Source organism: Oncorhynchus tshawytscha, linkage group LG27, assembly GCF_018296145.1.
Source record: "Oncorhynchus tshawytscha isolate Ot180627B linkage group LG27, Otsh_v2.0, whole genome shotgun sequence".
In the NCBI taxonomy this organism is placed as follows: Eukaryota; Metazoa; Chordata; class Actinopteri; order Salmoniformes; family Salmonidae; genus Oncorhynchus; species Oncorhynchus tshawytscha.
Genome location: NC_056455.1, coordinates 6,424,683 through 6,450,934, shown reverse-complemented (window position 1 = coordinate 6,450,934; position 26,252 = coordinate 6,424,683). Strand labels below are relative to the sequence as shown.

At 43.9% G+C, this 26,252-nt stretch overlaps 1 protein-coding gene across 2 annotated transcripts; it reads right to left on the bottom strand.

Annotated features, from left to right (window-relative positions):
• Positions 1 to 228: 228 nt before the first annotated feature.
• On the bottom strand, positions 229 to 25,315 carry LOC112225950 (F-box/LRR-repeat protein 19). 2 transcript variants are annotated; one of them, XM_024390100.2, is made up of 11 exons: positions 24,610 to 25,314; positions 17,314 to 17,499; positions 9,803 to 9,946; positions 9,446 to 9,532; positions 7,376 to 7,558; positions 6,749 to 6,781; positions 5,194 to 6,416; positions 4,799 to 4,962; positions 4,484 to 4,645; positions 4,015 to 4,236; positions 229 to 3,689 (listed from the first exon to the last, which is right to left on the bottom strand). In XM_024390100.2, exons 2-11 carry the CDS (start codon positions 17,482 to 17,484, stop codon positions 3,532 to 3,534), a joined length of 2,547 nt encoding a protein of 848 aa, XP_024245868.2. In that variant the 5' UTR covers positions 17,485 to 17,499; positions 24,610 to 25,314; the 3' UTR covers positions 229 to 3,531. The 2 variants fall into 2 exon arrangements, with proteins under 2 accessions (XP_024245868.2, XP_024245869.2); XM_024390101.2 differs by lacking the exon at positions 6,749 to 6,781 and having other exon boundaries at positions 24,610 to 25,315.
• Between the last annotated feature and the right edge of the window lie 937 nt (positions 25,316 to 26,252).

Here is a 26,252-nt window from a genome sequence, read left to right as displayed (position 1 = left end):
TCGTGACAAATGAAATGAGTGATTACACTGTGTAATAACTACGTAATAACTACATAAATTAATGAACGAGTTAAGTTACGTGATAGGCAGTCATATTCAGGTCAAGCTTATTTGACGTGTCTGACACGCGAAGACCCAAACGGCGTTCCATTGAACGTGGACAAAGTGTGAGCTGCTATGTAGGCAACATAACTTAATGTAAAATCTGAGAAATCAGGCCACACAGTGTAAAAACCACCCCACTGTCTTTTATTTAGTTAGTCATTTTACAGTAGTCACTCGTAAGTAGCTGCCTTGAGTTTCTCTTTTTCACATCGTTCTGCTTTTCTTTCTCATTTTGATCAACACAATGGAAGAAATAATGAACAAATAAACAAGAGCAAAATTAAAATTAAAATGGATAAAATGCCCATCTCAAAGAAAGCAGGAATTTTGGCAAGAGGTGATGACAATGTTGATCCAGTGCATCGCTCTGGTGCAATACAGTTTGGTAGAGACAAGACTGTCCAATCTAGGGGCCAAGTCCGAGTCAACTTGACTAGGCTGGGATGTTGGGATCAGGATGGGGGTGAGAATGACAGATTTGAGTCTGGAAACATTTCCTTATCGGACTACCGGATCAATTCCAATGAACCACCACCCATTTATTTTCTCTGAAAGTGGTTGTCAGTTTAACTTTCGATATGCTTTCTCATGCTAGAACATACTGGATGACAAGGAGTAGTAACAACTCCACATCACTGATGGAAGTAAACAACATTTTTGGAAAACTGACCCATTGTCTATGAAAAGTTCAATATTGATTCGGATGAGTGTGTATGGCAGAAGGAAATTTTCCACCATATATTGGACATTTGCTTCGCTGTAAGCCTCAGCCCACCACAATTACTACGTGGTAAGCTCAGCTCTGTAAGCAGCATAGCTTAGTGGCAAACAATGACTTAGCTATGATCTAAAGTAGGACCCAACCTGAGCTAACATTGAAACGCGCTGGACTACCCAGCTAAATGGTAACTAGCATGGACAGCTAATTAGTTCTATTTTTGAATCAAGCTTGAGGTTCATGATTGGTCTTTTTTAATTTGACCTGTTTTAACATATATGTATACCCCTTTCAGGGTAATAAAGCACACTATAGCTCAGTGTTCCCCCCTAAATTGTCTTATGATCAATCAGTTAGTGCAATCTTGGTACCAATGCTTTGTACGCAAGTCTATAAATTCACACAGGAACACGAAGCGATTTAGAATACACTGGGTAAAGATGAAACCAACCTTTTAGGGAAAGGGGGATACCTAGACAGTTGTACAACAATGCAACAACTACCATTTGTCTAGTGGCTCAATAGTTACTTGGCAGGTCTCTAGCCCTACATGTATACCCCAAAGAAGCTGATTTGAGTTCTAATAAATGGTATTGGGAATTTTAACAGAACCGATGAGGATGGAATCACTGAAAGTCTAACAGAATAGTTGAAAAGATAAGGAAACACATGATTTAGATGAGAATTACAGGTTGAGGCTCAAGACTGTCCACCACCCCGCCTAGAGTTGGTGGGGTTTAGCTCCAGATAGCACACAGCAGCAAGATCCACTGTGGCACTGAAGCACAAATACAGATCAATATGGCTCAGGAAGTGGACAACCGCTATAGAAGGAGGAGAAACAGACAGACAAGGGAAACACATGACTCAACCTGGCATGGTTGAGTCCAGCATTGCAGGACAAAGTGCTGTCCAGTCCAATACTGAATGAACTGGCCCTATCAGTCCGATAGCTGTTTGAACTGGTCCAATGCAGCCCGATTCAGCTGAATACCGTTTACCCATGTCAAATACTGCTCATGTTAATTCAATACAGCTATAAAAGTATTTTCAATTTCCTCTCAACCAAATTCAATACAGCTTGGGCTGAACAACCTCCTGTACATGCTGGTTTCAACCGATAACATTCATTATTAATAATGATAGTTGTGCCTTTTCCTGCTCACCCTGACTGTTGACGTTGGCCTCTGAACTGGATTGAGAGTGGATTGGTTAAAAAAGTTGAGACTGAATAAAAAAAATACTGCACTGGATTTGTGATTAGAGTCAAAAACCCAGCATGCACAGGGGTAACCCTAATGGATAAATAATTTGGGGGTTAATGCTGCAACTGAGTCAAACCCTCATCCTACAAGATCTTAAGGTAATGGCATTGCGATGCAGGTTGGATGGGCTGGGATGTTCCTGGCTTTGGAAGATAAGCAGCATGTGGACACTGACATGAAAACCCAATTCTGGGGAAATATTCAAAGTACCTCACATCTGAGGCAGAAGTCCAACCAGGGTCAGCCTTAATTTGAATCCCCCCTGCCACGTGGAGCAGCGAGCTCAGTGCATCGGATGGTCTCGGCTTTCGACAATTTTCCCAATTCATACTCAAAACGTGTCAGTCATTCACTTCTAAGTTCGTGCGGTCGTGATCTAGACTGAACCAGTCTGCACATATACAAGATAACGTTACATCAGCCAGGCATCGTGAAGCAGGGAATAAAGGGGCCTTGACCAATTCCAGGTCTGGTATGGAACAGTACGGTAAGCATGGTTCATTGCAGTCGGGCACAGCAAAGGTCCAGCTCTCTGCATAATGTACGCACACAGCGCAGACGGTGGGCAGCATAAGCTGCAAAAGGGAAATGGGAGCAGAGACAGTATGATGGGAAGGGTTGTCCAGGGAACGGAGTAGGACAATCAGATTCACAGGGATGGACAGACTATAAGAATGGCACGTTGGGCGGGAAGAGGTTGTGGTCGGGGCTAGGAGTTTTGGGCTCTAGTGGCTCTCGGCCATTGAACAGGATATGTTGGACCTTGAATGTCCTTACCCCCCTGAAAGATTGAGGGCAGCAGAGAGTGGTGAAGGAAACAGACAGGTCATATCTCCGTCTCTTTCTCACTCCAATTGTCACATTAACACTGTTTACATCTCACACATACTTAAAGACACACACACACAAACACCAGCCCAGCATCCGTCTGTACATTAAACGGCTTCTGATGGGGCGCAGCCTCTGGCATTGGGTACATTCTTCGTAGTCTGACGCCACGAAATTGATTCCTTCGTCAGGAGCTTTTAATTATGGAGTGCAAATTATGCTAGTTCAATACGGCGGCGCAGTGCAGTGCCTTTACACATGTCAGCTGGATAATGTGTGCCATGGTTGGTGTGAGGGTAGGAGGGAGGTAAGGGGCGGAGAGTGGATAATTTACAGTAAACTACATTTATATACACACACCCATTGTACAGATATTGAATATGTACATGCTGAAACATTTTCAATGATGTCCGTTCACAAACAAGTCAATCCAGAGAAATGTAGGCAAAGGTCTATGTTTTCTCATTCTCTAATCCCCCCTTTCTCTTTCGTAGCTCCCACTGCATGTCCTTTTCCCTCTGGCTAGCTCACTGCCCACATCACAGGGTCCCTCTCGTTCGCTTATCTCTCTGTAGTGTGGCGGTGGTTGATGTGGGGGGTGGGCGTTGCAGGCCCTTAGCTGTTCTTGAGCAGCACTCTATCGTCAGGGCAAGGGAAGGAGAGGAGCTGACAGACATCGGGGGTGAGCAAGGTGCAGGAGCGCAGGTCAGCGCTCTGTAGGGAGGCACAGCGGCGCAACAGGGGCAGGCACTGCTCCGTCACCTTCACACAGCCTGCGGACAGGAGGAAACAACAGGAGGTTAACAACCAACGGTTAACCTACATAACCACAATGACTGCAACACTTCCATGAGTATACCTGGTTTAAATATTTTAATCAGGAGCCAGGTTGATATTGTTCAGAAATAAGAGAACAAGTACCTCTATATGTTGCTACTTTAGCATGATTAAACATCTCAGAGGGAAGAAGAGGTCAGGATCTGGAGCAGATCCCTGCTCATTAGTGGTCTGAACCGGCAATGCTCAAATACACACAAAAAAAACAGGGTACCTACCTTGGTGTATTTGGGGCTAGTGAGTCTACCGTGTAGTCTTTACCTGCCAGGTTGAGGTGGGCGAGGCTGTCCTTCAGTGGAGACATGGGGGAGGTCAGTGTGTGGATAGTCTGGTCCGTGATGTTGCCACACTGACTCAGGTCCAGCTTGGTCAAGTGGGGCAGGTAGCGCACCAAGAGGCGGGACGTGACATCTGTCAAGTCCAGCCCGGCCAATCGCAGCTCCGTTACGTTCTGGAACCTCCCCCCTCTGCTCTCTCCATGAGCTTTTTGACCAGGAACAAAGCAAAATATATGTTACAGGACTTTTAAGATTCAGTCTGAGTTTATCATGCTTATGAAGAGGGCGTGGTTGAACACTTGCAACAACATTCACTGGAAACAAGCATTACAGCACAGATTGGTATTTGTGATATCAAGTCTATCCAATGAACACAACATGGCATCTTCCCTTCCATAATGTATTGCAGGTTATGGATGGCTAATCAATCATGTGAGTTACTTGTCACTAACCTGTCCGAGTGTCAGTAGGGGGCGCCAGTAGCTCCCTCAGGTGCGAGTCCTTCATGTCTTCTACCCGGCTGAGGTCGAGCAGACGCAGGCAGGGACAAGCAGCCTGACACAGGGCCGACACAGAGGACCAGGGACAGCCCGACACATTCAGCTCCAGTAGACCTGGGAGAGAAAGAGGAAGGCCAGGACTTAATCTCTGAGGCAGACGAGCAATACGGTGACGACAGCCCAACTACAATAGGACATGATCAGGCTATATGGATGGAAAAAAAAGACGTAATAGGGAGGCAGAGGTGTTGAATGAACACAAGATACCTTGTAGACGGTTGATGAGCCACATGAGCTGCTTCTTCGAGATGTTGGTATAACTCAGGTTAAGGGAGACTGGTTGCCTGCGGATTATACCACTCAGCATAGGAGGGGTGATGGAGCGCTGCCGGCTGAGGTCAATCTGAGTCCACAATCTCTTATCACAGCACCTGAGAGAGCAAGAGAAAATAAAAGACTGGGATGAGAACAAAAGAAAGTCTGGTCTACTGTACACCACAGAATTTGAGACACTGTAGTCAATGAATATCCTTTCAGGGATGGTTTTCTATTGTTCTCAACATCAAAGATACATTTCTTAGTAGTCCAAACAACTGTGTTGAACCACCCTCTTCCAGCCCAACCGGATGCTGACCACATCTGAACCCTTTGTCTAGACTTACCACCGGCTCCATGTCCGACAGACCCTCATGCAGACGCACAGCTCCCTCTGGCTGAGGTGCTGGAAGACGCGGAGCCAGACGTCGCGGGGCATCACGTGGGAGGAGCCGCTGTCCAGGGGCAAGCAGTGGGGCTCGGGGCAGGCGGGCGGTGGCCGAACCAAGTGCCGCTCCATCTGAACAGGCCGGGGAGGCGAGGGCACAGCAGGGGGGCTGCGTTTCATCATCTGCGAGCGTGGAGCCATCCGGGAAGGCTGTGACCGGGGTGAGGCGGCGAGGGCTGACATGCCCCCTGAGGAGTTGCTGCCTGGGCCCAGCAGCCCCCCCCCTCCCCCGTTGGATGTGGTAGTGGCAGTAGAAGCGGAAGAGTTGCTACTGTTCCTCGACGTTGGTTGGGACCCTGTTTGCTTGTTGTTACGGATCTTGTTGCCCTTGTTGCCTTTGCCAGTTCCGTGTCGGTGGTTGGCCACCGAGCCGCCGCTATTGTTGGCATTCTCCTTCTCCTGAGTCTCCCGGTCCCTCACCCCTGCCCGTGTCCGTCCATTGCGCGTCTCGGAGCCATTGCTGCGCTTACCGGAGAAGCCCTCGGAACCTGGTGAGGGACCGTGGCCGGACGAAGGTGGAGGCTGAGTGGAGGAGAGAGGGGAGGGTGGAGGCAATGGGGTAGACTTCCGACTCCTCTCCCCGCTCTCCTCGTCATTCCCGTCCGTCGTGAGCCCCTTGCGGCCCCGTGGAGGTCCCTCCCCCCTACGCCGAGGCTTGTCTCCCACAACCTGCTCCTCCACCGCATCCTCCTCTTCCTCCTCCTTAACACTTCCCTCAGAGTCCTCACTGGCACTGAAGCCCAGCTCCGCCAACCTCCTGTCCCTCTCCCTGTCCCGTTCCCGGTTGCGCTCCCTCGCACTGTTGCTATAAGCGACGGGTACGGGGGAGGAGGGTTCAGAGCCGCGGCGGCCATCTGAACCGGAAGGCGAGTCAGAGTCGGACTCCGAGTCAGACTCTGAACTAGACGAGCTCGATGAGCTGGACTCGCGGACACGCTCAAGGAGTTGACACATGCGCTTGAAGCGCTCCAATTTCTCGCGGTGGTGCGAGCGCTGGTCCTGGCTGGCCGTGGAGGTGGGAGACTGCGTGGAGTTGGAACCCCCTCCGGAACCCTGGCTGCCTCCGGTGGAGGAGTTGGGCCCATTGGACTCTGCAGTCTCTGACACGTTAGGCTTCTGTTTCTGTCATGGGAGGGATAACGTTAGTGAAGAGAGTGACAGAGGAGCATGAACCCTAACCTTTACCATTGAGAAATATAACTAAGTCAACTAAGAGATGGATTCAGTCCGTATCTCGGAAGAACCGTGTTATCGCTTGATTGAAATTCTAAGGCAATGATCCTGCATTTGCGAAGACTGCATTCATGGTAAACACGTCAGATGTCAGCTCAATCAGAAATCACTTTTTTTTTTTAAATGTACTGGGATCTACTGCGATACAGATTGAATCTAGCTCTTAGTTACCATATGCTTTATGACGGAGCTTAAAACTTGATCTTCATATGAAAATGTACCTTTTTCAAGCGTTTTTCATGTGCCCCTTTCATCTGAGTGAGAAGGTCAGATAGAGACAAGAGTTGGCAAGCTGCGTTCATAGCAACTGGTCACAACTAGTAGGCCTCTAAGCAATGATACACTGAGCATACAAAACATTAAGGACACCTGCACTTTCCATGACAGACTGACCAGATGAATCCAGGTGAAAGCTATGATCCCTTATTGATGTCACTTGTTAAATCAGTGTAGATGAAGGGGGGGGGGACAGGTAAAATAAGTATTTTTAAGCCTTGAGACAATGAAGACATGAATAGTGTATGTGTGCCATTCAGACCGCAGCGCTGCTAGGTTTTTCACAATAGCGTTGATACACACAGTTTCCCATGTGTGTCAAGTATGGTCCACCACCCAAAAGACATCCAGCCAACTTGACACAACTGTGGGAAGCATTGGGGTCAACATGGGCCAGCATCCCTGTGGAATGCTTTCTGCCCCTTTTAGAGCTATGCCCTGACGAATTGAGGCAGTTCTGAGGGCAAAAGGGGGGTATGCAACTCAATATTAAGGTGTTCCTAATGTTTGGTATACTCAGTGTGCATGCTGCGAAATGTTTGCATACTGCAACACTGCAAAGATCTTCCAACCTTCTTTTTGGGGCCGCTGTCCTGGGGAAGCTCCTTCTCCTTCTTCCTCTTGTGACCGTCCTGCCGCCCCCCGTCTTCTAAAGAGGGGGGTTTCTTTTTGGTGGGCGGAGGATCGTCTGTTAGCTTCCATCGGCCCACCTCCCCGTTGTCCATCCGCCTCTTCCCTGAACCATCACCCCCGTCCTGATGTGTGGAGAAAGGGGAGGAGGATTTAAGAATATGTACTGTGCATTCGGAATGTATTCAGACCCCTTTCCACTTTGTTACGTTACAGCCTTCTTTTAAAATGAATGTAAAAAATAAAATAAAAAAAATGTTTAAAAATCCTCAATCTACACAAAATATCCCATAATGACAGAGCAAAAACAGGTTTAGACATTTTAGCAAATTTAAATAAAGAAAATAACTTAGAATTGAGCTCAGGTACTTCCTGTTTCCATTGATCATCCTTGAGATGTTTCTACAAATTAAATTAATTGAACATGATTTGGAAAGGCACACAAGATCCCACGGTTGATAGCGCATGTCAGAGCAAAAACCAAGCCATGAGGTTGAAGGGATTGTCCATAGAGCTTCGAGACAGGATTGTGTCGAGGCACAGATCCGGGGAAGTGACCAAAAAAAATTCTGCAGCATTGAAGGTCCCCAAGAACACACTGGCCTCCATCATTCTTAAATGGAAGAAGTGTGGAACCACCAACAATCTTCTTACAGCTGGCCGCCCGGCCAAACTGAGCAATCATGGGGAGAAGGGCCATGGTCATAGAGGTGACCAAGAACCTGATGGTCACTCTGACAGAGCTCATCTATGGAGATGAGAGAACCTTCCAGAAGGACAACCACATCTGCAGCACTCCACCAATCAGGCCTTTATAATACAGTGGCCAGACGGAAGCCAGTCCTCAGTAAAAGGCACATGACAGCCCGCTTGGAATTTGCCAAAAGGCACCTAAAGGACTCTCAGACCATGAGAAACAAGATTCTCTTGTCTGATGAAACCAAGATTCAACTCTTTGGCCTGAATGCCAAGCGTCAAGTATGGAAGAAACCTGGCACCATCCCTATGGTGAAGCATGGTGGTGGCATCATCATGCTGTGGGGATATTTTTCAGCGGCAGGGACTGGGAGACTAGTCAGGAATGAGGGAAAGATGAACAGAGCCAAGTACGGAGAGATCCTTGGTGAAAACCTGCTCCAGAGCGCTCAGGACCTTGAGACTGGGGCGAAGGTTCACCTTTCAACAGGACAACGACCCTAAGCGCACAGCCAAGAATACACAGGAGTGGCTTCGGGACAAGTTTCTGCATGTCCTTGAGTGGCCCAGCCAGAACCCGGACTTGAACCCGATCCAACATCTCTGGAGAGACCTGGAAATAGCTGTGCAGCAACACTCCCCATCCAGCCTGGCAGAGCTTGAGAGGATCTGCAGAGAAAAACAGGAGAAACGCCCCGAATACAGTTGTGCCAAGCTTGTAGCCTAATGTGCCAAGCTTGATACCTAAGAAGACAAGGCTGTAATCGCTGCCAAAAGTATTTCAACAAAGTACTGAGTAAAGTGTCTGAATACTTATGTAAATGCAGTATTTCCGTTTTAAATTTTTAATACATTTGCAAAGATTTCTAAAAACCCGTATTTGCTTTGTTTATTACGGGGTATTGTGTATAGATTGATGAGTGTGGAAAAAAACAATGTAATCCATTTTAGAATGAGGCGTAACAAAATGTGGGAAAAGTCTAGGGTTCTGAATACCTTCCAAATGCACTCTAATTTTTTACCTATTTAACTTGGCAAGTCAGTTAAGAAGAAATTCTTATTTACAATGACGGCCTAAGAACAGGGGGCCTAAGATGACGGCCTATGAACTGCCTTGTTCAGGGGTAGAACGACCACGGCAGCTCGGGGATTCGATCTAGCAACCTTTCGGTTACTGGCCCAACGCTCTAACCACTAGGCTACCTGCCACCCCTACTATAGCCTACTTCAGTATATGAAATGGGGATAGGGTCAATGAAACACAAAATTCTATTCCAATTTAAGAACTTATTTACACAACGTGTTCCATTCCTCACCTTACTAGTCTTGCCTTCCTTGTGGCATTTTGGACACTCCCAACAATTCGGGATTTCATCGTTTATGATGCCTTCTGCTTTACCCATCTGTAGGTTGGAGAAAATAAACAATGAAATCACAATCATTCAATCAATAAATGTATGTAACCAATACTAGACAGAGCAGACATTTGACAGTATGAATAAATGTATGTATGTATGTATGTATGTATGTATGTATGTATGTATGTATGTATGTATGTATGTATGTATGTAAGAGAGAGACAGAGATAGACAGAGAGAGACAGAGAGAGAGAGAGGAGACTCTACTTCTCCAGCTATGACAGCCGGCCATACACATGGAGGGTCTGGCCCCACCTTGAGGCAGCTGGGGTGGATGATCTCGTTGCAGATGGTGCACTCCATCAGAGAGAGGCTAAACTTCTCTTCTTCTGTGTCCACTGTGTCCTCCTTCCCCGCCTCCCCACACGAGAAGCACACCGCTGTGTGGGGCAACACAGGCTGCAAGGAAGAAAATAAAAACATAACACGTTATATAACCAAGTTAAACAATATAATATACACATTAGGTGTGGAATGTAGGCCTGTATTTATTCAATATAAATCAAATATTGTATGTGCGTAACCAATATAATGTGTATATGTAAATAAATAAAATATTGTACGTGGGCCCATTCAGGATAGAGGGCTCCGAGTTGGAGCTGTAGCTATGTATTCATCCACTATGGATGGTATGTTTATTAAGTATTCAAATTGACGCTCAGAAAAAAATTGTTGGACACCTGCTGCTCTTATGAGAATCTAGCTAATTGAGAGTGTGTGGATTAAAGCAAATGCATTCAATTTAGTTTAGCGGTTTTTGGAGTGTTTTCAGAAGCACAGGGACAAAGCGCTATTTTTATTAGGTTTATTTTCTTTGACACATTACCCCAGTTGTCCAGCTCAACATTTTCATTAACCTGCCAACAGTGGATTTTTGACAGTATCAAAAAAATAAACTGAGGTGGAAATTATTCACTTATCAAGCCCAAACAATATGAGGCCAACAGAATCTAGCCTAGATCCATTGACAAATGATTATGCATTCATATAAGAGTAGGTCTTCAATCTGCACAGATTCTGTGGATTAGTATCTCCGTAGACATCCAACCTAATTTCTTTCCTTCCCCACAAGATATGTTTTCTAGACAGATAGTCTCCTGGCTAACTGATCAAAGCAAATTCCTACCCTCCAAAAAAACAAACACCCAAGTAACAATGTGCTCAGTTACCAAGGAAACGCATCACATTTCCCACATCGAAACTACCAGCCATCTATGCCATTTGAGGCATTCGCAAACCAATCTATGATTATTTTATTTATTTTTAAGTCACACCCTAAATCACTGAAGGCGTTCTAACAAGCTTATCCATTTTCATGCAGGGGGTGACTACTCTATTTTGATGACAATCGCATTCTGAAACAGCTTTTCTAAACCAGAGGGGCCGATTTGCAGAACGTAAGCAGCAGCGAACAGTTAACATGTTGTATGTCATACAGTGCCTTCAGAAAGTATTCATTCCCCTTGACTTCCACAATTTGTTGTGTTACAGCCTGAATTCAAAATTGATTAGTGATCTCTCGCTCACCCATCTACACACAATACAACATAATGAAAAAGTGAACGCATGTTTTCAGTAAAATGTTGCTAATTTATAGAAAATGTTCTACATAAATCTAATTTACATAAGTATTGACACCCGAGTCAATAGAAGCACATTTGGCGTCGATTACAGCTTTGAGTCATCTTGGGTATGTCTGTATGAGCTTTGCACATTCTTTCAGATTTTCTCAAGCTCCTTGAAATTAGATACATATTAGCGGTGAACAGCAATCTTCAAGTCTTTCAAATGAGACTCAAGTCTGGGCTTTGGCTGGTCCACTCAAGGACTTTCACATTCTTGTTCTCGAGCCATTCCAGTGTTGCCCTGGTTGTATTCTTGGGGTTATTGCCCTGTTGGAACGTTAATCTTCGCCCCAGTTAAGGTAATTTGCACTCTGAAAGCAAGTGCTTATTTGGCTGTGTTTATTTTACTGTATTTGGCTCCACTTATTGTTCCCCACCCTTACCAGTCCCTGCCGCTGAAAAGCATCCACATACCATGAGGCTGCCACCACCATGCTTCACGGTAAGGGAAGGCTTTAGACAGGTGATGAGCAGTGCCTGGTTTTCTCCCGACATAGGCCTGAATGCAAAGCGCTAAGAGTAAAATGTGTCTCATCAGACAACAGAATCTTTTGCCTCATGATCTCAGAGGCTTTTTGCAAATTCCAGGTGTGCCGTCATCTTCCTATTTGTCAAGAGTGGCTTCCATTTGGCCACTCTCCCATAAAGCCCAGAATGGTGAAGTGCTGTAGAAACTCATTTTTTACTTAGCCAGGATTGTCCACTCAGTAACAATTGCCACCGTTTTCCAGGGATTCTTGGGTTCCATAGATCCAATAAAAAATATATACAGCATACCCACTGGCATACATACAAAAGCACATCTAAGACTGCTTTCCTTCTGGCAGGTTCTCCCATCTCAGCCAAGGAACTTTCTAGTTCTGTCAGAGTGGTCATTGGGTTCTTCGGTCACCTCCCTGACCAAGGTCCTTCTTGCCTGGTTGCTCAGTTTGGTCGGACGGCCACCTCTAGGCAGAGTCTGGGAAGTTCCATATTTTTGAGACCAATGTGCACTTGGAAACTTTCAACACACAAAAATTGTTTTATACCCTTCCCCAGATACAGTGGGGCAAGAAAAAGTATGTGAACCCTTTGTAATTACCCGGATTTCCACATAAATTGGTCATCAAATTTGTTCTGCCTTGTTAACTGCCTTGTTCAGGGGCAGAACGACAGATTTTTACCTTGTCAGCTCGGGGGTTGGTTCTAGCAACCTTTTGGTTACTGGCCCAATGCTCTAAACACTAGGCTATCTGCCGCCCCATCTTCATTTAAGTCACAACGATAGACAGTGTGCTTAAACTAATAACACACAAATTACTGTATTTTTCTTGTCTATATTGAATACATTATTTAAACATTCACAGTGTTAGGTTAAAAAAAAGTATGTATGTATTTGAACCCCTAGGCTAATGACTTCTCCAAAAGCTAATTGGAGTCCAATCAATGAGACGAGATTAGAGGTGTTGGTTAGAGCTGCCTAGCCCTATAAAAACCACTCAGTTTGAGTTTGCTATTCAAAAGAAGCATTGCTTGATACGAACCACGCGTCGAACAAGAGGTCTCAGAACACCTAAGATGAAGAATTGTTGACTTGCATAAAGCTGAAAAGGGTTACAAAAGTATCTCTAAAAGACTTGATTTTCATCAGTCCAAAGTAGGACAAATTGTCTATAAATGGAGAAAGTTCAGCACCGTTGCTATTCTCCCTAGGAGTGGCCATCCTGCAATGATGACTGCAAGAGCACAGTGCTGAATGCTCAATGAGGATAAGAAGAATCCTAGTTCATACCAGACATCCAAGAATATTGCTGAACTGAAACAGTTTTGTAAAGAGGAATGGTCCAAAATTCTTCCGGACCTTTGTGCAGGTCTGATCCGCAACTACTGAAAATGTTTGGTTGAGGTTATTGCTGCGAAAAGGAGGGTCAACCAGTTATTAAATCCAAGGGTTCACAAACATTTTCTTGCCACTGTATGCCTCATTACAATTCTCTCAAGAGATCTACAGATAGTTCCTCAGATTTCATGGTAGTTTCTGCTCCGACATGCACTGTAAACTGTGGGAACTTATATAGGACAGGAGTTTTTCTAAATCATGTCCAAACAATTTAATTGGCCACAGGTGGAGTCCAATCAAGTTGTAGTGACATCAAGGATGATCAAAGGAAATTGGAATCACCGGAGCTCAATTTGGAGTGTCAAATGGATGTGCATATTTATGTAAATCAAGGGGTATGGATATTTTCTGAAGGCACTGTAACTGTAGTCATCAATGGGTTATGTCTATCAATTGTGTATCATAAACAAAATGAGTTTATATTCCAGTGTAAACAGCGGTTTCTGTTTAGATGGGATCTCAATGAGTGTGAGGGATATGCCAAAAGCTCGTCCTTTCACATTTGGGAAAAAAATGCGGGTCAAAACATGTTAGCAGACTCCCTTCACATATTTATTGTTTGGCAGGGTGGAGGGTTTGTGTAACAGGTAAAACAACCTTAACTTCAGTCTTGCATGGATAAATTACAAATATGTTACTGAGGTTAATAAGGCTATGTAATGTGCTCTATATAACAGATGCCAATCAAATATCATTATACATCGAAAACGACAAAAGCAAGTATACAGTGCATTCGGAAAGTATTAAGACCCCTTTTTCCACATTTTGTAACGTTACAGCCTTATTCTAAAAGTATTCAATTGTTTTTCCCCTCCCTAAATCTACACACAATATCCCATATTGACAAAGCAAATACAGGTTTTTCGATTTCTTTACAAATGTATAAATAAACCGAAATAACATATACATACGAATTCAGACTTCGTTGAAGCACCTTTGGCAGCGATTACAGCATCGATTCTTCTTGGGGATGACGCTACAAGCTTGGCATACCTGTGTTTGGGGAGATTCTCCCATTCGTCTACTCTCAAGCGCTGTCAGGTTGGATGGGAAGCGTCGCTGCACAGCTATTTCCTGGTCTCTCCAGAGATGTTAGATCGGGTTCAAGTCCGGGCTCTGGCTGGGCCACTCAAGGATATGCTGAGACTTTCCCCAAAGCCACTCATACGTGGTCTTGGCTGTGTGCTTATGGTCGTTGTCCTGTTAAAAGGTGAACCGTCGTCCCAGTCAAGCTGCTCCAGAGCGCTCAGGAGCTCATTCATCAAGGATCTCTCTGTACTTTGCTCCATTGATCTTTCCCTCGATTCTGAGTAGTGTCCCTGCGGCTGAAAAACATCCTCACGGCATGATGCTGCCACCACCATGCTTCACTGTAGGGATGGTGCCAGGTCTCCTCCAGATGTGAGGCTTGGCATTCAGGCCAAAGAGTTGAATCTTGTTTCTCATGGTCAGAGTCTTTAGGTGCCTCTTAGCAAACTCCAAGCGGGCTTTCATGTGCCTTTTACTGAGGAGTGGCTTCAGTCTGGCCACTACCATAAATGCCTGATTGCTGGAGTGCTGCATAGATGGTTGTCCTTCTGGAAGGTTCTACCATCTCCACATAGGAACTCTGGAGCTCTGTCTGAGTAACCATCGGGTTCTTGGTCACCATGGCCCTTCTCCCCCGATTGCTCAGTTTGGCCGGTCCGCCAGCTCTAAGAGTCTTGGGGATTCCAAACTTCTTACATTTAAGAATGATGGAGGCCACTGTGTTCTTGGGGACCTTCAATGCTCCAGAAATGTTTTGGTACCCTTCCCAGACCTGTTCCTCGATACAATCCTATCTCTGAGCTTTACGGACCATTCCTTCGACCTCATGACTTGGTTTTTGCTCTGACATGCACTGTCAACTGTGTGACCTTTATATAAACAGGTGTGTGCCTTTCCAAATCATGTCCAATCAATTTAATTTACGACAGGTGGACTCCAATTATGTTGTCGAAACATCAAGGATGATCAATTGAAACAATACACCAGAGTTCAATTTCAAGTCTCATAGCAAAGAGTCTGAATATGTAAGTAAGGTATCTGGTTTTTAATTAATATTTGCAAAGATTTCTAAAAAAAAACTGTTTTTGCTTTGTCATTATGAGGTATGGTGTGTAGATTAACAATTGTTTTATTTCATCCAATTTAGAATAAGGCTGTAACGTAACAAAAAGTGGAAAAAGGGGTCTGAATACTTTCCTTATGCATGTATGTACTGTGCATGTACCACAAATTAGTGCCAGATGTTACAGCCTATCTAGAAAATGCAATCAGTTGGAACAATTCATACACTACCATTCAAAAGTTAGGGGTCACTTAGAACTTCCTTGTTTTCCATGAAAACATACATGAAATGAGTTGCAAAATGAATAGGAAATAGTAGACTTTGAAATAATTGTGTCCTTCAAACTTTCCTTTCGTCCATTGGCAGCAGTTACGACCTTGCAGACCTTTGGCATTCTTGTTGTCAATTTGTTGAGGTAATCTGAAGAAATTTCACCCCATGCTTACTGAAGCACCTCCCACAAGATGGATTGGCAAAATGGGCACTTCTTACGTACCATACAGTCATGCTGCTCCCACAACAGCTCAATAGGGTTGAGATCCGGTGACTGTGCTGGCTACTCCATTATAAACAGAATACCAGCTGACTGCTTCTTCCCCAAATAGTTCTTACATAGTTTGGAGCTGTGCTTTGGGTCATTGTCCTGTGGTAGGAGGAAATTGGCTCCAATTAAGCGCCGTCCACAGGGTATGGCATGGTGTTCCAGATGGAGTGGTAGCCTTCCCTCTTCAAGATCCCTTTTACCCTTTACAAATATCCCACTTTACCATCACCCCCAGACCATCACATTGCCTCCAGCATCTTTTCATTTAGTCTGCGTCTCACGAATGATCTTCTTTATGATCCGAACACCTCAAACTCTGTCCATAACACTTTTTTCCCCGATTTTCCTCTGCCCAGTTTCTGTGTTCTTTTGCCGATATTAATCTTTTCATTGGCCAGTCTGAGATATGGCTTTTCCTTTGCAACTCCGCCTAGAAGGCCAGTATCCTGGAGTCGCCTCTTCACTGTTGATGTTGAGACTGGTGTTTTGCGGGTACTATTTAATGAAGCTGCCAGTTGAGGACTTCTGAGGCATCTGTTTCTCAAACTAGACTCTAATGTACTTGTCCTCTTGTCTGGTTAGAGCTAGTTTGCGCTGTTCTGTGAAGGGAGTAGTACACAGCGTTGTACGAGATCTTCAGTTTCTTGGCAATTTCCCGCATGGAATAACCTTAATTTCTCAGAACAAGAATAGACTGACGAGTTTCAGAAGAAAGTTCATTGTTTCTGGCCATTTTGCACCTGTAATTAAAACCACAAGTGCTGATGCTCCAGATACTAAACTCGTCTAAAGAAGGCCAGTTTTGTTGCTTCTTCAAATCAGAACAACAGTTTTCAGCTGTGCTAACATAATTGCAAAGGTGTTTTCTAATGATCAATTAGTCTTTTAAAATGATAAAACTTGGATTCGCTAACAACGTGCCATTGGAACACAGAAGTGATGGTTGCTGATAATGGGCCTCTGTACGCCTATGGAGATATTCCATTAAAATATATCACTTTTTTTTTTTTTTTCATTTTTATAAGCCGTAAATAGTCATTTACAACATTAACAATGTCTACACTGTATTTCTGATCAATTTGATGTTATTTTAAATGGACAAAAAATGCTTTTCTTTCAAAAACTGGGACATTTCTAACTGACCCCAAACTTTTAAACGGTAGTCTACATTTACTAATGGATGCAATAGAGCAGTGGCACTTTTCCTAGTGAGAGTATAATAATAGGGCTGGGAATTGCCAGGGACCTCACCATACGATATGTGTTGCCGATACGAAATGTATTGCAATTTTCACAATTCTATATGTTTTGCAATTCGATACTGTGATTTTATTGCGATTCGATGTTAAAACATATTGTTCACCATATGTCTACAGCAGAGGGACAAGAGAGCCATGGGAAGTTTTGATCAATCATGGAAATAAAAATGTGCTGAAAACAAATTGGCTGCCTATTTAAAAAGAAGATGGAGAAAAAGCTATGAAGGACAAATACTGGAATGTTGGTGCAGGTACAGCCAACTAGCTCAAAAATAATATTGTAAAAACCCTACAACCTCAAAGATAATATCCTAATATGTAACTATATCGATTTCTCCCCCCATCACTAGTGTGTGTTCTAACTTACCGCTGTGCACTGTCGGAGCAGACAGGACTGCTTCATCCTTCCAGGCCCGCCAAATTTTTTCATGTCCTTGCAGAAGTGGCACTCGCCGCACTCGGTCCGCATGCAGGCCTGACAGCGCCGGCACCGCGTCCGCCGCCGCCGTGCCCCTCCCAGAGCCTTACTGCCTGACATCCCCTCTGCAGTCAACTGGGGAGAGGAGAGAAGCAGGTCAATACAAATACAGTGGGGCAAAAAAAGTATTTAGTCAGCCACCAATTGTGCAAGTTCTCCCACTTAAAAAGATGAGAGGCCTGTAATTTTCATCATAGGTACACTTCAACTATGACCGACAAAATGAGTGAGAAAAAAAAAATCCAGAAAATCACATTGTAGGATTTTTTATGAATTTATTTGCAAATTATGGTGGAAAATAAGTATTTGGTCACCTACAAACAAGCACGATTTCTGGCTCTCACAGACCTGTTCTTTAAGAGGCTCCTCTGTCCTCCACTCATTACCTGTATTAATGGCACCTGTTTGAACTTCTTATCAGCATAAAATACACCTGTCCACAACCTCAAACAGTCACACTCCAAACTCCACTATGGCCAAGACCAAAGAGCTGTCAAAGGACACCAGAAACAAAATAGTAGACCTGCACCAGGCTGGGAATACTGAATCTGCAATAGGTAAGCAGCTTGGTTTGAAGAAATCAACTGTGGGAGCAATTATTAGGAAATGAAGACATACAAGACCACTGATCATCTCCCTCGATCTAGGGCTCCACGCAAGATCTCACCCCGTGGGGTCAAAATGATCACAAGAATGGTGAGCAAAAATCCCAGAACCACACGGGGGGACCTAGTGAATGACCTGCAGAGAGCTGGGACCAAAGTAACAAAGCCTACCATCAGTAACACACTACGCCGCCAGGGACTCAAATCCTGCAGTGCCAGACGTGTCCCCCTGCTTAAGCCAGTACATGTTCAGGCCTGTCTGAAGTTTGCTAGAGAGCATTTGGATGATCCAGAAGATTGGGAGAATGTCATATGGTCAGATGAAACCAAAATATAACTTTTTGTTAAAAACTCAACTCGTCGTGTTTGGAGGACAAAGAATGCTGAGTTGCATCCAAAGAACACCATACCTACTGTGAAGCATGGAGGTGGAAACATCATGCTTTGGGACTGTTTTTCTGCAAAGGGACCAGGACGACTGATCCGTGTAAAGGAAATAATGAATAGGGCCATGTATCGTGAGATTTTGAGTGAAAACCTCTATCCATCAGCAAGGGCATTGAAGATGAAACGTAGCTGGGTCTTTCAGCATGACAATGATCCCAAACACACCACCCGGGCAACGAAGGAGTGGCTTCGTAATAAGCCTCCAGATCTCAACCTCATAGAAAATCTTTGGAGGGAGTTGAAAGTCCGTGTTGCCCACCAACAGCACCAAAACATCACTAGAGGAGATCTGCATGGAGGAATGGGCCAAAATACCAGCAACAGTGTGTGAAAACCTTGTGAAGACTTACAGAAAACATTTGACATCCGTCATTGCCAACAAAGGGTATATAACAAAGTATTGAGAAACTTTTGTTATCGACCAAATACTTATTTTCCACCTTAATTTGCAAATAAATTCATAAAAAATCCTACAATGTGATTTTCTGGATATATTTTTTTTCTCATTTTGTCTGTCATAGTTGAAGTGTACCTATGATGAAAATTACAGGCCTCTCATCTTTTTAAGTAGGAGAACTTGCACAATTGGTGGCTGACTAAATACTTTTTTGCCCCACTGGAAATACTAGATGCCAACAGCCAGACCTCCCCTCTGGAGAGAAAAAAAGTGATACAGGTAAACACAAATGTACACAGCGCATTCAGAAAATATTCAGACCCCCATTTTATTACATTACAACATTCTAAAAAAAGTTACATCTTCACAGAAAACAGAAATACCTTATTTACTTAAGTATTCAGGCTCTTTGCTATGAGACTCGAAATTGAGCTCAGGTGCATCCTGTTTCCCTTGATCATCCTTGAGTACCTAAAGGACTCTAGGACCATGAGAAACAAGATTCTCTAGCCTGATGAAACCAAGATTGAAATCTGAATGCCAAGTGTCATTTCTGGAGGAAACCTGGTACCATCCCTATGGTGAAGCATGGTGGTGGCATCATCATGCTGTGGGGATATTTTTCAGCGGCAGGGACTGGGAGACTAGTCAGGAATGAGGGAAAGATGAACAGAGCCAAGTACGGAGAGATCCTTGGTGAAAACCTGCTCCAGAGCGCTCAGGACCTTGAGACTGGGGTGAAGGTTCACCTTTCAACAGGACAACGACCCTAAGCGCACAGCCAAGAATACACAGGAGTGGCTTTGGGACAAGTTTCTGAATGTCCTTGAGTGGCCCAGCCAGAACCCGGACTTGAACCCGATTCAACATCTCTGAAGAGACCTGAAAATAGCTGTGCAGCGACGCTCCCCATCCAACCTGGCAGAGCTTGAAAGGATCTGCAGAGAGGAATGGGAGAAACTCCCCAAAAACAGGTGTGCCAATCTTGTATCGTCATGCCCAAGAAGACTCCAGGCTTTAATCGCTGCCAAAAGTGCTTCAACAATGTACTGAAAAAATGTAATATTTCAGTTTTTTATTTTTAATAAATTAGCAAAGATTTCTAAAAACCCGTTTTTGCTTTGTCATTAAGGGTATTGTGTGTAGATTGATGACAGGGAAAAACTACTTTATCCATTTTAGAATAAGGCTTTAATGTAACAAAATGTAGAAAACGTGAAGGGGTCTGAATACTTTCCAAATGCACTGTAAATAACAGATAGTCCTGTGCACTACATTTACAGCCTATACCATATGCACATACTGTCTGACATCGCCTCTGCAGTTAACTGAGGAGAGAGGTCAACACAAACTTTACATACACTACAGTCAACTTGAAAACAAGTTAACATCCGGACATCCATTCTGCAGTAACTGAAGAAAATTACAGGTTAGCACCAAAATACAGATAAGCACCACAATCTGAATATCATCTCATGTCATATGGGAGGGAGGACAAACAGTTCATGAACATACACAAACTGGGGTGTTCTCCAAAGAGAGGATAGATAAAGAAAAGGAAAGAGAGAAGGGACACGAGCTTATTCAGTGAACATACTGAACACGCATGCCAGTGCATTCATAGACATTTAAGAGACAGAGAGAATGACTGACCGTGCAAACACTAGTGAGCAACAAGAGGCCAGTCTACTCTCTAGACTACTCCTCATACATACACCATAAGTGCTGACAGGCTATAACTATAGCATATGCGCCATGCTCCTTACCCCCATGTTATAAAATACAACAGGGCAAATACTGTTGGGAGCGTATGGAATCTCAGCATTCCATGGCCTCTAATAAAAATAGGATTGGTTTACTCTTAGCCTAAGCCCATGTGACAGGCCCCAAGCTAGTTGCATAACTTGGAACACAAAGCCTTGGGAACTTATTTCTTGTACCAACCAATCTCACACTGCCCCTTCTCTCTAGCAACTAACACAGGTGATCTTAAATTTCCTCAAAACAGTCAGGATCAAAGAGCCCGTGGCTAAGGCACTGAGGCCCTGGGTCGTCTCGTCTGTTAAACAATAATGTGGTTCCTGCCTAGAACGAGAGACTGGTCAGGAAGATCCTTATTGCATCATGAGTGACTGAGGATGTTGAGGGGTTTTGGGAGATTCAAATTGCATTGCGCTGGCAACTAAACAGATATTTTAGCCTGAGAGAATAGGCTTTGAAATGTCTAACGGTCCCATGATTCATCATTCGATCGTGGACATTTTTTTACAATCTCAGAAATTTTGAGTAACTGCGTTTCAAATTAAGTGCTCACTGATGGCACAAACTCTGTCTCTGTGGACCTTCAGCCAGTGCATGAACTGCATTAGGCTACCATTTCTCCTATTTTTAGAACCTTTAAAAAAAAAAGAGGCCAAGTTTAATGTTGGTGCCACAATCTCTGGATGGTACTAAGGCATAGTGCTTATTTAAAAACCTATAAGAAACAGAACTGTACAGGCCTATCTACTGCACAATCACATGAGGGTTAGGCATATTTTGCCTGTTACAGGTAATACACATCGATAACTGATTATTTTCAGAAATAATGCAAAAGTATTTTTTTGTACTTCGGTGGATATTTTAAAAAATGATTTTACCGACAGGGGGCATGCAGTGTCTGGATTTGAAAGACCAGCCATTCAATGGGTGCAAGTCATTGCTCCCGCCCAGCATGACCTTCGCAAGCACAGACTGGAATATGTTCCTGGATTCATCCGATGTCATTGAGGAGTTTACCACATCAGTCACCGGCTTCATGAATAAGTGCATCGACGACATCGTCCCCACAGTGACAGTAGGGGACAACATTTAAAACATAAGACATTTAAAACAGGTTAACAGTCGAGGCCCAGCTGGCAAGTGTCTTCACTGAAATGTTCAACCTCTCCCTGACCCAGTCTGTTATATCTACATGTTTCAAGCAGACTACCATAGTCCATGTGGCCAAGAACACCAAGGTAACCTCTCTAAATGATTATCCCCCATAGTACTCACATCTGTAGCAATAAAATGCTTTGACAGGCTCGTCATGCCTCACATCAACATCATCATCCCAGACACCCTGGACCCATTCCAATTTGCAGGCCTCCCCAACAGATCCACAGATGACACAATCTCTATAGCAACGCACACTGCCCTCTCCCACCTGGACAAGAGGAAGACATATGTGAAAATGCTGTTCATTGACTACAGCTCAGAATTCAACACCATAGTGCCCACCAAACCCATTATTAAGCTAAGGACCCTGGGAATAAACACTTCCCTCTGCAACTGGATCCTGGAATTCTTGACGGGCCACCCCCAGGTGGTGAGGATAGGCAACAACATATTCGCCAAGCTGACCCTCAACACGTGTGGCCGCACACGACTTCAGCACCATCATTAAGTTTTCTGACGACACAACGATGGTAGGCCTGATCACCGACAGTAATGAGAAAGCTTATAGGGAGGAGGTCTGAGACCTGGCAGTGTGATGCCTGGACAACAACCTCTCCCTCAAGTTCAGCAAGATAAAGGAGCGGATTGTGGACTACAGGAAACGGAGGGCCGAGCTCATCTCCATTCATGTCAACAGGGCTGTAGTGGAACAGGTTGAAAGCTTCAAGTGTCTCGGTTTCCACATCACTAAGAATCTATCATGGTCGACACACACCAACAGTTGCAAAGAGGGAACGACAACGCCTCATCCCCCTCAGGAGGCTGAAAGAATTTGGCGTGGGGGCTAAGATCCTGAAACAGTTCTACAACTGCACCATTGAGAGCATCTTGACTGGCTGCATCACCGCTTGGTATGGCAACTGCTTGGCATCCGACTGCAAGGCGCTACAGAGAGTGGTGCATCCAGCCCATTACATGACTGGGGCCAAGCTCCCTGCCATCCAGGGCTTCTATACCAGGCAGTGTCAGAGGAAGGCCCTACAAATTCTCAAAGACTCCAGCCACCCAAGTATTTGACTGTTCTCTCTGCTATGGCACAGCAAGCAGTACCGCTGCACCAAGTCTGGAACCAACATAACCCTGAACAGCTTCTATCCCAAGCCATAAGACTGCTAAATAGTTAATCACATATGCATCTGCTACTGTTTACTATCTATCCTGTTGTCTAGTCACTATCTCTAGTTATATGAACATATATACCTCAATTACCTTGTACCCCTGCACATCAACTTGTTACTGGTACCCCATGTTTACAGCCAAGTTATCATTACTTATTGGGTCTCATTACTTATCTATTATTTCTATACTTTCTATGTTTCTGCAATGCCACTGTTAGTCTACACCTGTTGTTTACGAAGCATGTGACAAATAAGATTATATTTGATATCATGTCAGATGCATAGCAGGGTTGGGCCATATTTGAGTAGGGTTGGGCCATATTTGAGAAGACCTCTTCAACAATATGCTACTCCAAATATTGCGATATCCAAAAATCTTTGCGCTGTTAATGACTAAATAATTTCAGGCTGTGCAATTTGTGTGCTTATTTACAATATTAGTCACATTCTCATTAAATTATCTCTGTTCATTTGGAATTAATTTTTTACATATTGATACAGCCTAACTGATAAAACTGCACAGTTTTGATTTGTAAAGATCAAAGAGTATATAGTCTTGCACTTCCCGATATATCATCAATGTCAAATATCACGATATAATCAAATATCAGCCCAAACCTAATTTGTACGCTATACTTTGCATGAACTAATGTAGATAAACAGATGTGTGTGGAATGAGACAGAGTAATGCACTGACAGCTAGCTGGCTTGGGGGGTGAAAAGCAGAGATGAGGATAATATAGGATGTTATAAATTAGAGCCAAACATGGACCAAGTGTATCGGTCTCTCTCCATCTCACACAAAGAGAGGGGCTAAGGAAGGAAAGAGGGTAAGGAAGGACAGAGGCGTGATATTGCAGAAACTGAACTGAGATAGATGTTAGTACCAGCCAGGCACTCGTGAAATCAACAGTAATTTCAATGTGTGCCTCCCCAGAGCAGAGGAACCTTTGCCAATTAAGCCAAGTCATTAAATGGATGTGTTATAGTGCAGTAAACTTACATCCAGCGACCTGTTTGATAGGAAATAATTAAGTAAATACTGGGGTTTGATTAATGAGATGGCAAGAAATAATTCAACCAAGTCTTGGTGTTGCTAGCTGCTGTGGCAAGCAAGCTTGTTAGCCTGCTTCGTAACAACCACAACAAGCATTTACTTTGCACACAAATCACGTATTGATAAAACATGCTTGTAATTTTTCATAGCAATGTTGTTTGTTGGGAGGGACTTGTCCATTCTGTAAGGATACATGGCTGCCCACATTATGGCCTGTAGCGCAAGATTGAATTGGATGACTAGCTAACGTTAGCTAGCTACAAGGAAGATGCGCAGCCAATAACTTAGCAGCTAACGTTAGCTAGCTAACCAGTGTGGCTGCTTTACTGGCTACTGTACGTAGTTAGTTCACTGCACGGTGTGTAGTGAACATGCTGTACATGAGTAACATTGAAAAAATGCATTGTTATATCAATGAATAAAATTATCAATTGATTACAGTCCTCCGTCATCTCTCCTCCATTCGCTTCCCTGCAATGCTCTTCCTCTTTCATATTGCTCAGTATCTTGCAAAAATACTGTAGTAGATACCTGATCACTTTGAATGTGTGCGTTTAGTGGTAAACTGTTACAATTACTAACCTCTTTGTATCGAGTCGCATACTCCTTGGTCGCGCATTAGAAATAATATTATTAGCCAACAGTTAGCTAGCTAGCTTTGATATTAGCTGTTAGGGGATCGCTTCCTTGTTTCTTTCTCCTGTAGCCTTTCTTGCCGATTCTGGGTCCCGTATGGCACGTTCATATGCGTTCCATGTTGTTACAGTAATAATGGAGCTAGAAAGATAATTAGATTTTTCCTTCTTACCGGTCTACTCTAGATTAGACAGAGATGTAAAGGGTTGCCGAATGGGTATGTAACAATACATTTCAAGACGCAACACATAGCGTTTTTTGTGCCATTCACTCCATTCTTTGACCCCTATCCCTGTTTCTTGGTCTCTCAGACGTCTTCCAACGTGTTCTTGAGGTCTTCAAAACATGCTAAATGGCACGTGATTTCGAGAGAAGACGTTTTGTTAAAAAAATATCTTATTTCGCAGCTTAAATGTCTGCTGCGGTTTTCCCTATAAATTCCAGTCAAAATGAAAGAGAAAATCTGAATAGACGGATGAGCGTGGCTATTGTTCTCGTTTTCTATTGTGTGATTCTTGTTTTGTGTTTTTTTTATTAGCTCGTCAGCAACCTTGCTACTTTAATCCGAATACACGTTTAATCGTCCGTATGCTATTGGTAAGATATGTGGCAATCGTTCTCCATTTTTGTCTAGAAAAAATTAATTAATAAATAAATATAGTAAATAAAATATGGGGAGGAAAAATATTGCCGCGCCTCCCTTTCAAGACGTCAGGAGCGAAGCCTGTGGAATTGTGGGATTTGGAGTATAAAGAGTGTAGAACCAACCAAAAGGCTGTAAAGGAAGCCTTGTTGGACATTCAAATAGTCAGTAAACATCTGTATTTATTCTATGGAGGATTGTGGACAGCAGTAGGCATTTTCTTTTTGTGTCTAAAATATCCACAAACAAAAAGTCTATGATGAAACTGTACATAAAAAAAGGTGAAGAAACAGAAGGGTAGATTACCCCAGGGTTTCCCAAACTCAGTCCTGCCCTAGCACTACACAACTATTAAAATAACCAACTAATCTAGTGCTACGGCAAAAAACAAAATGTGCACTCAGAGGGGGCCCCAAGACAAAGTTTGGGAAACCCTTGGTTACCCAATACCAGGTTGATGTTATACCAGGTGATCACCGCATTCTTATCGGCAGACTCAATAGCCTTGGCATCTCAAATGACTGCCTCGCCTGGTTCACTTGTCAGATAGAGTTCAGTGTGTCAAATCGGAGGGCCTGTTGTCCGGACCTCTGGCAGTCTCTATGGGGTGCCACAGGGTTCAGTTCTCAGGCAGACTCTTTTCTCTGTATATATCAATGATGTCTCTCTTGCTGCTGGTTATTCTCTGATCCACCTCTACGCAGATGACACCATGCTGTATACATCTGGCCCTTCTTTGGACACTGTGCTAACAAACCTCCAAACGAGCTTCAATGCCATACACAGTTTTGATAGCCTTTAGCCGTACCCTCATCCTACTCCTCCTCTGTTCCTCGGGTGATGTGGTTAACCCAGGCCCTGCGTGTCCCCAGGCGCTCTCATTTGTTGACTTCTGTAACCGTGAAAGCCTTGGTTTCATGCATGTTAACATCAGAAGCCTCCTCCC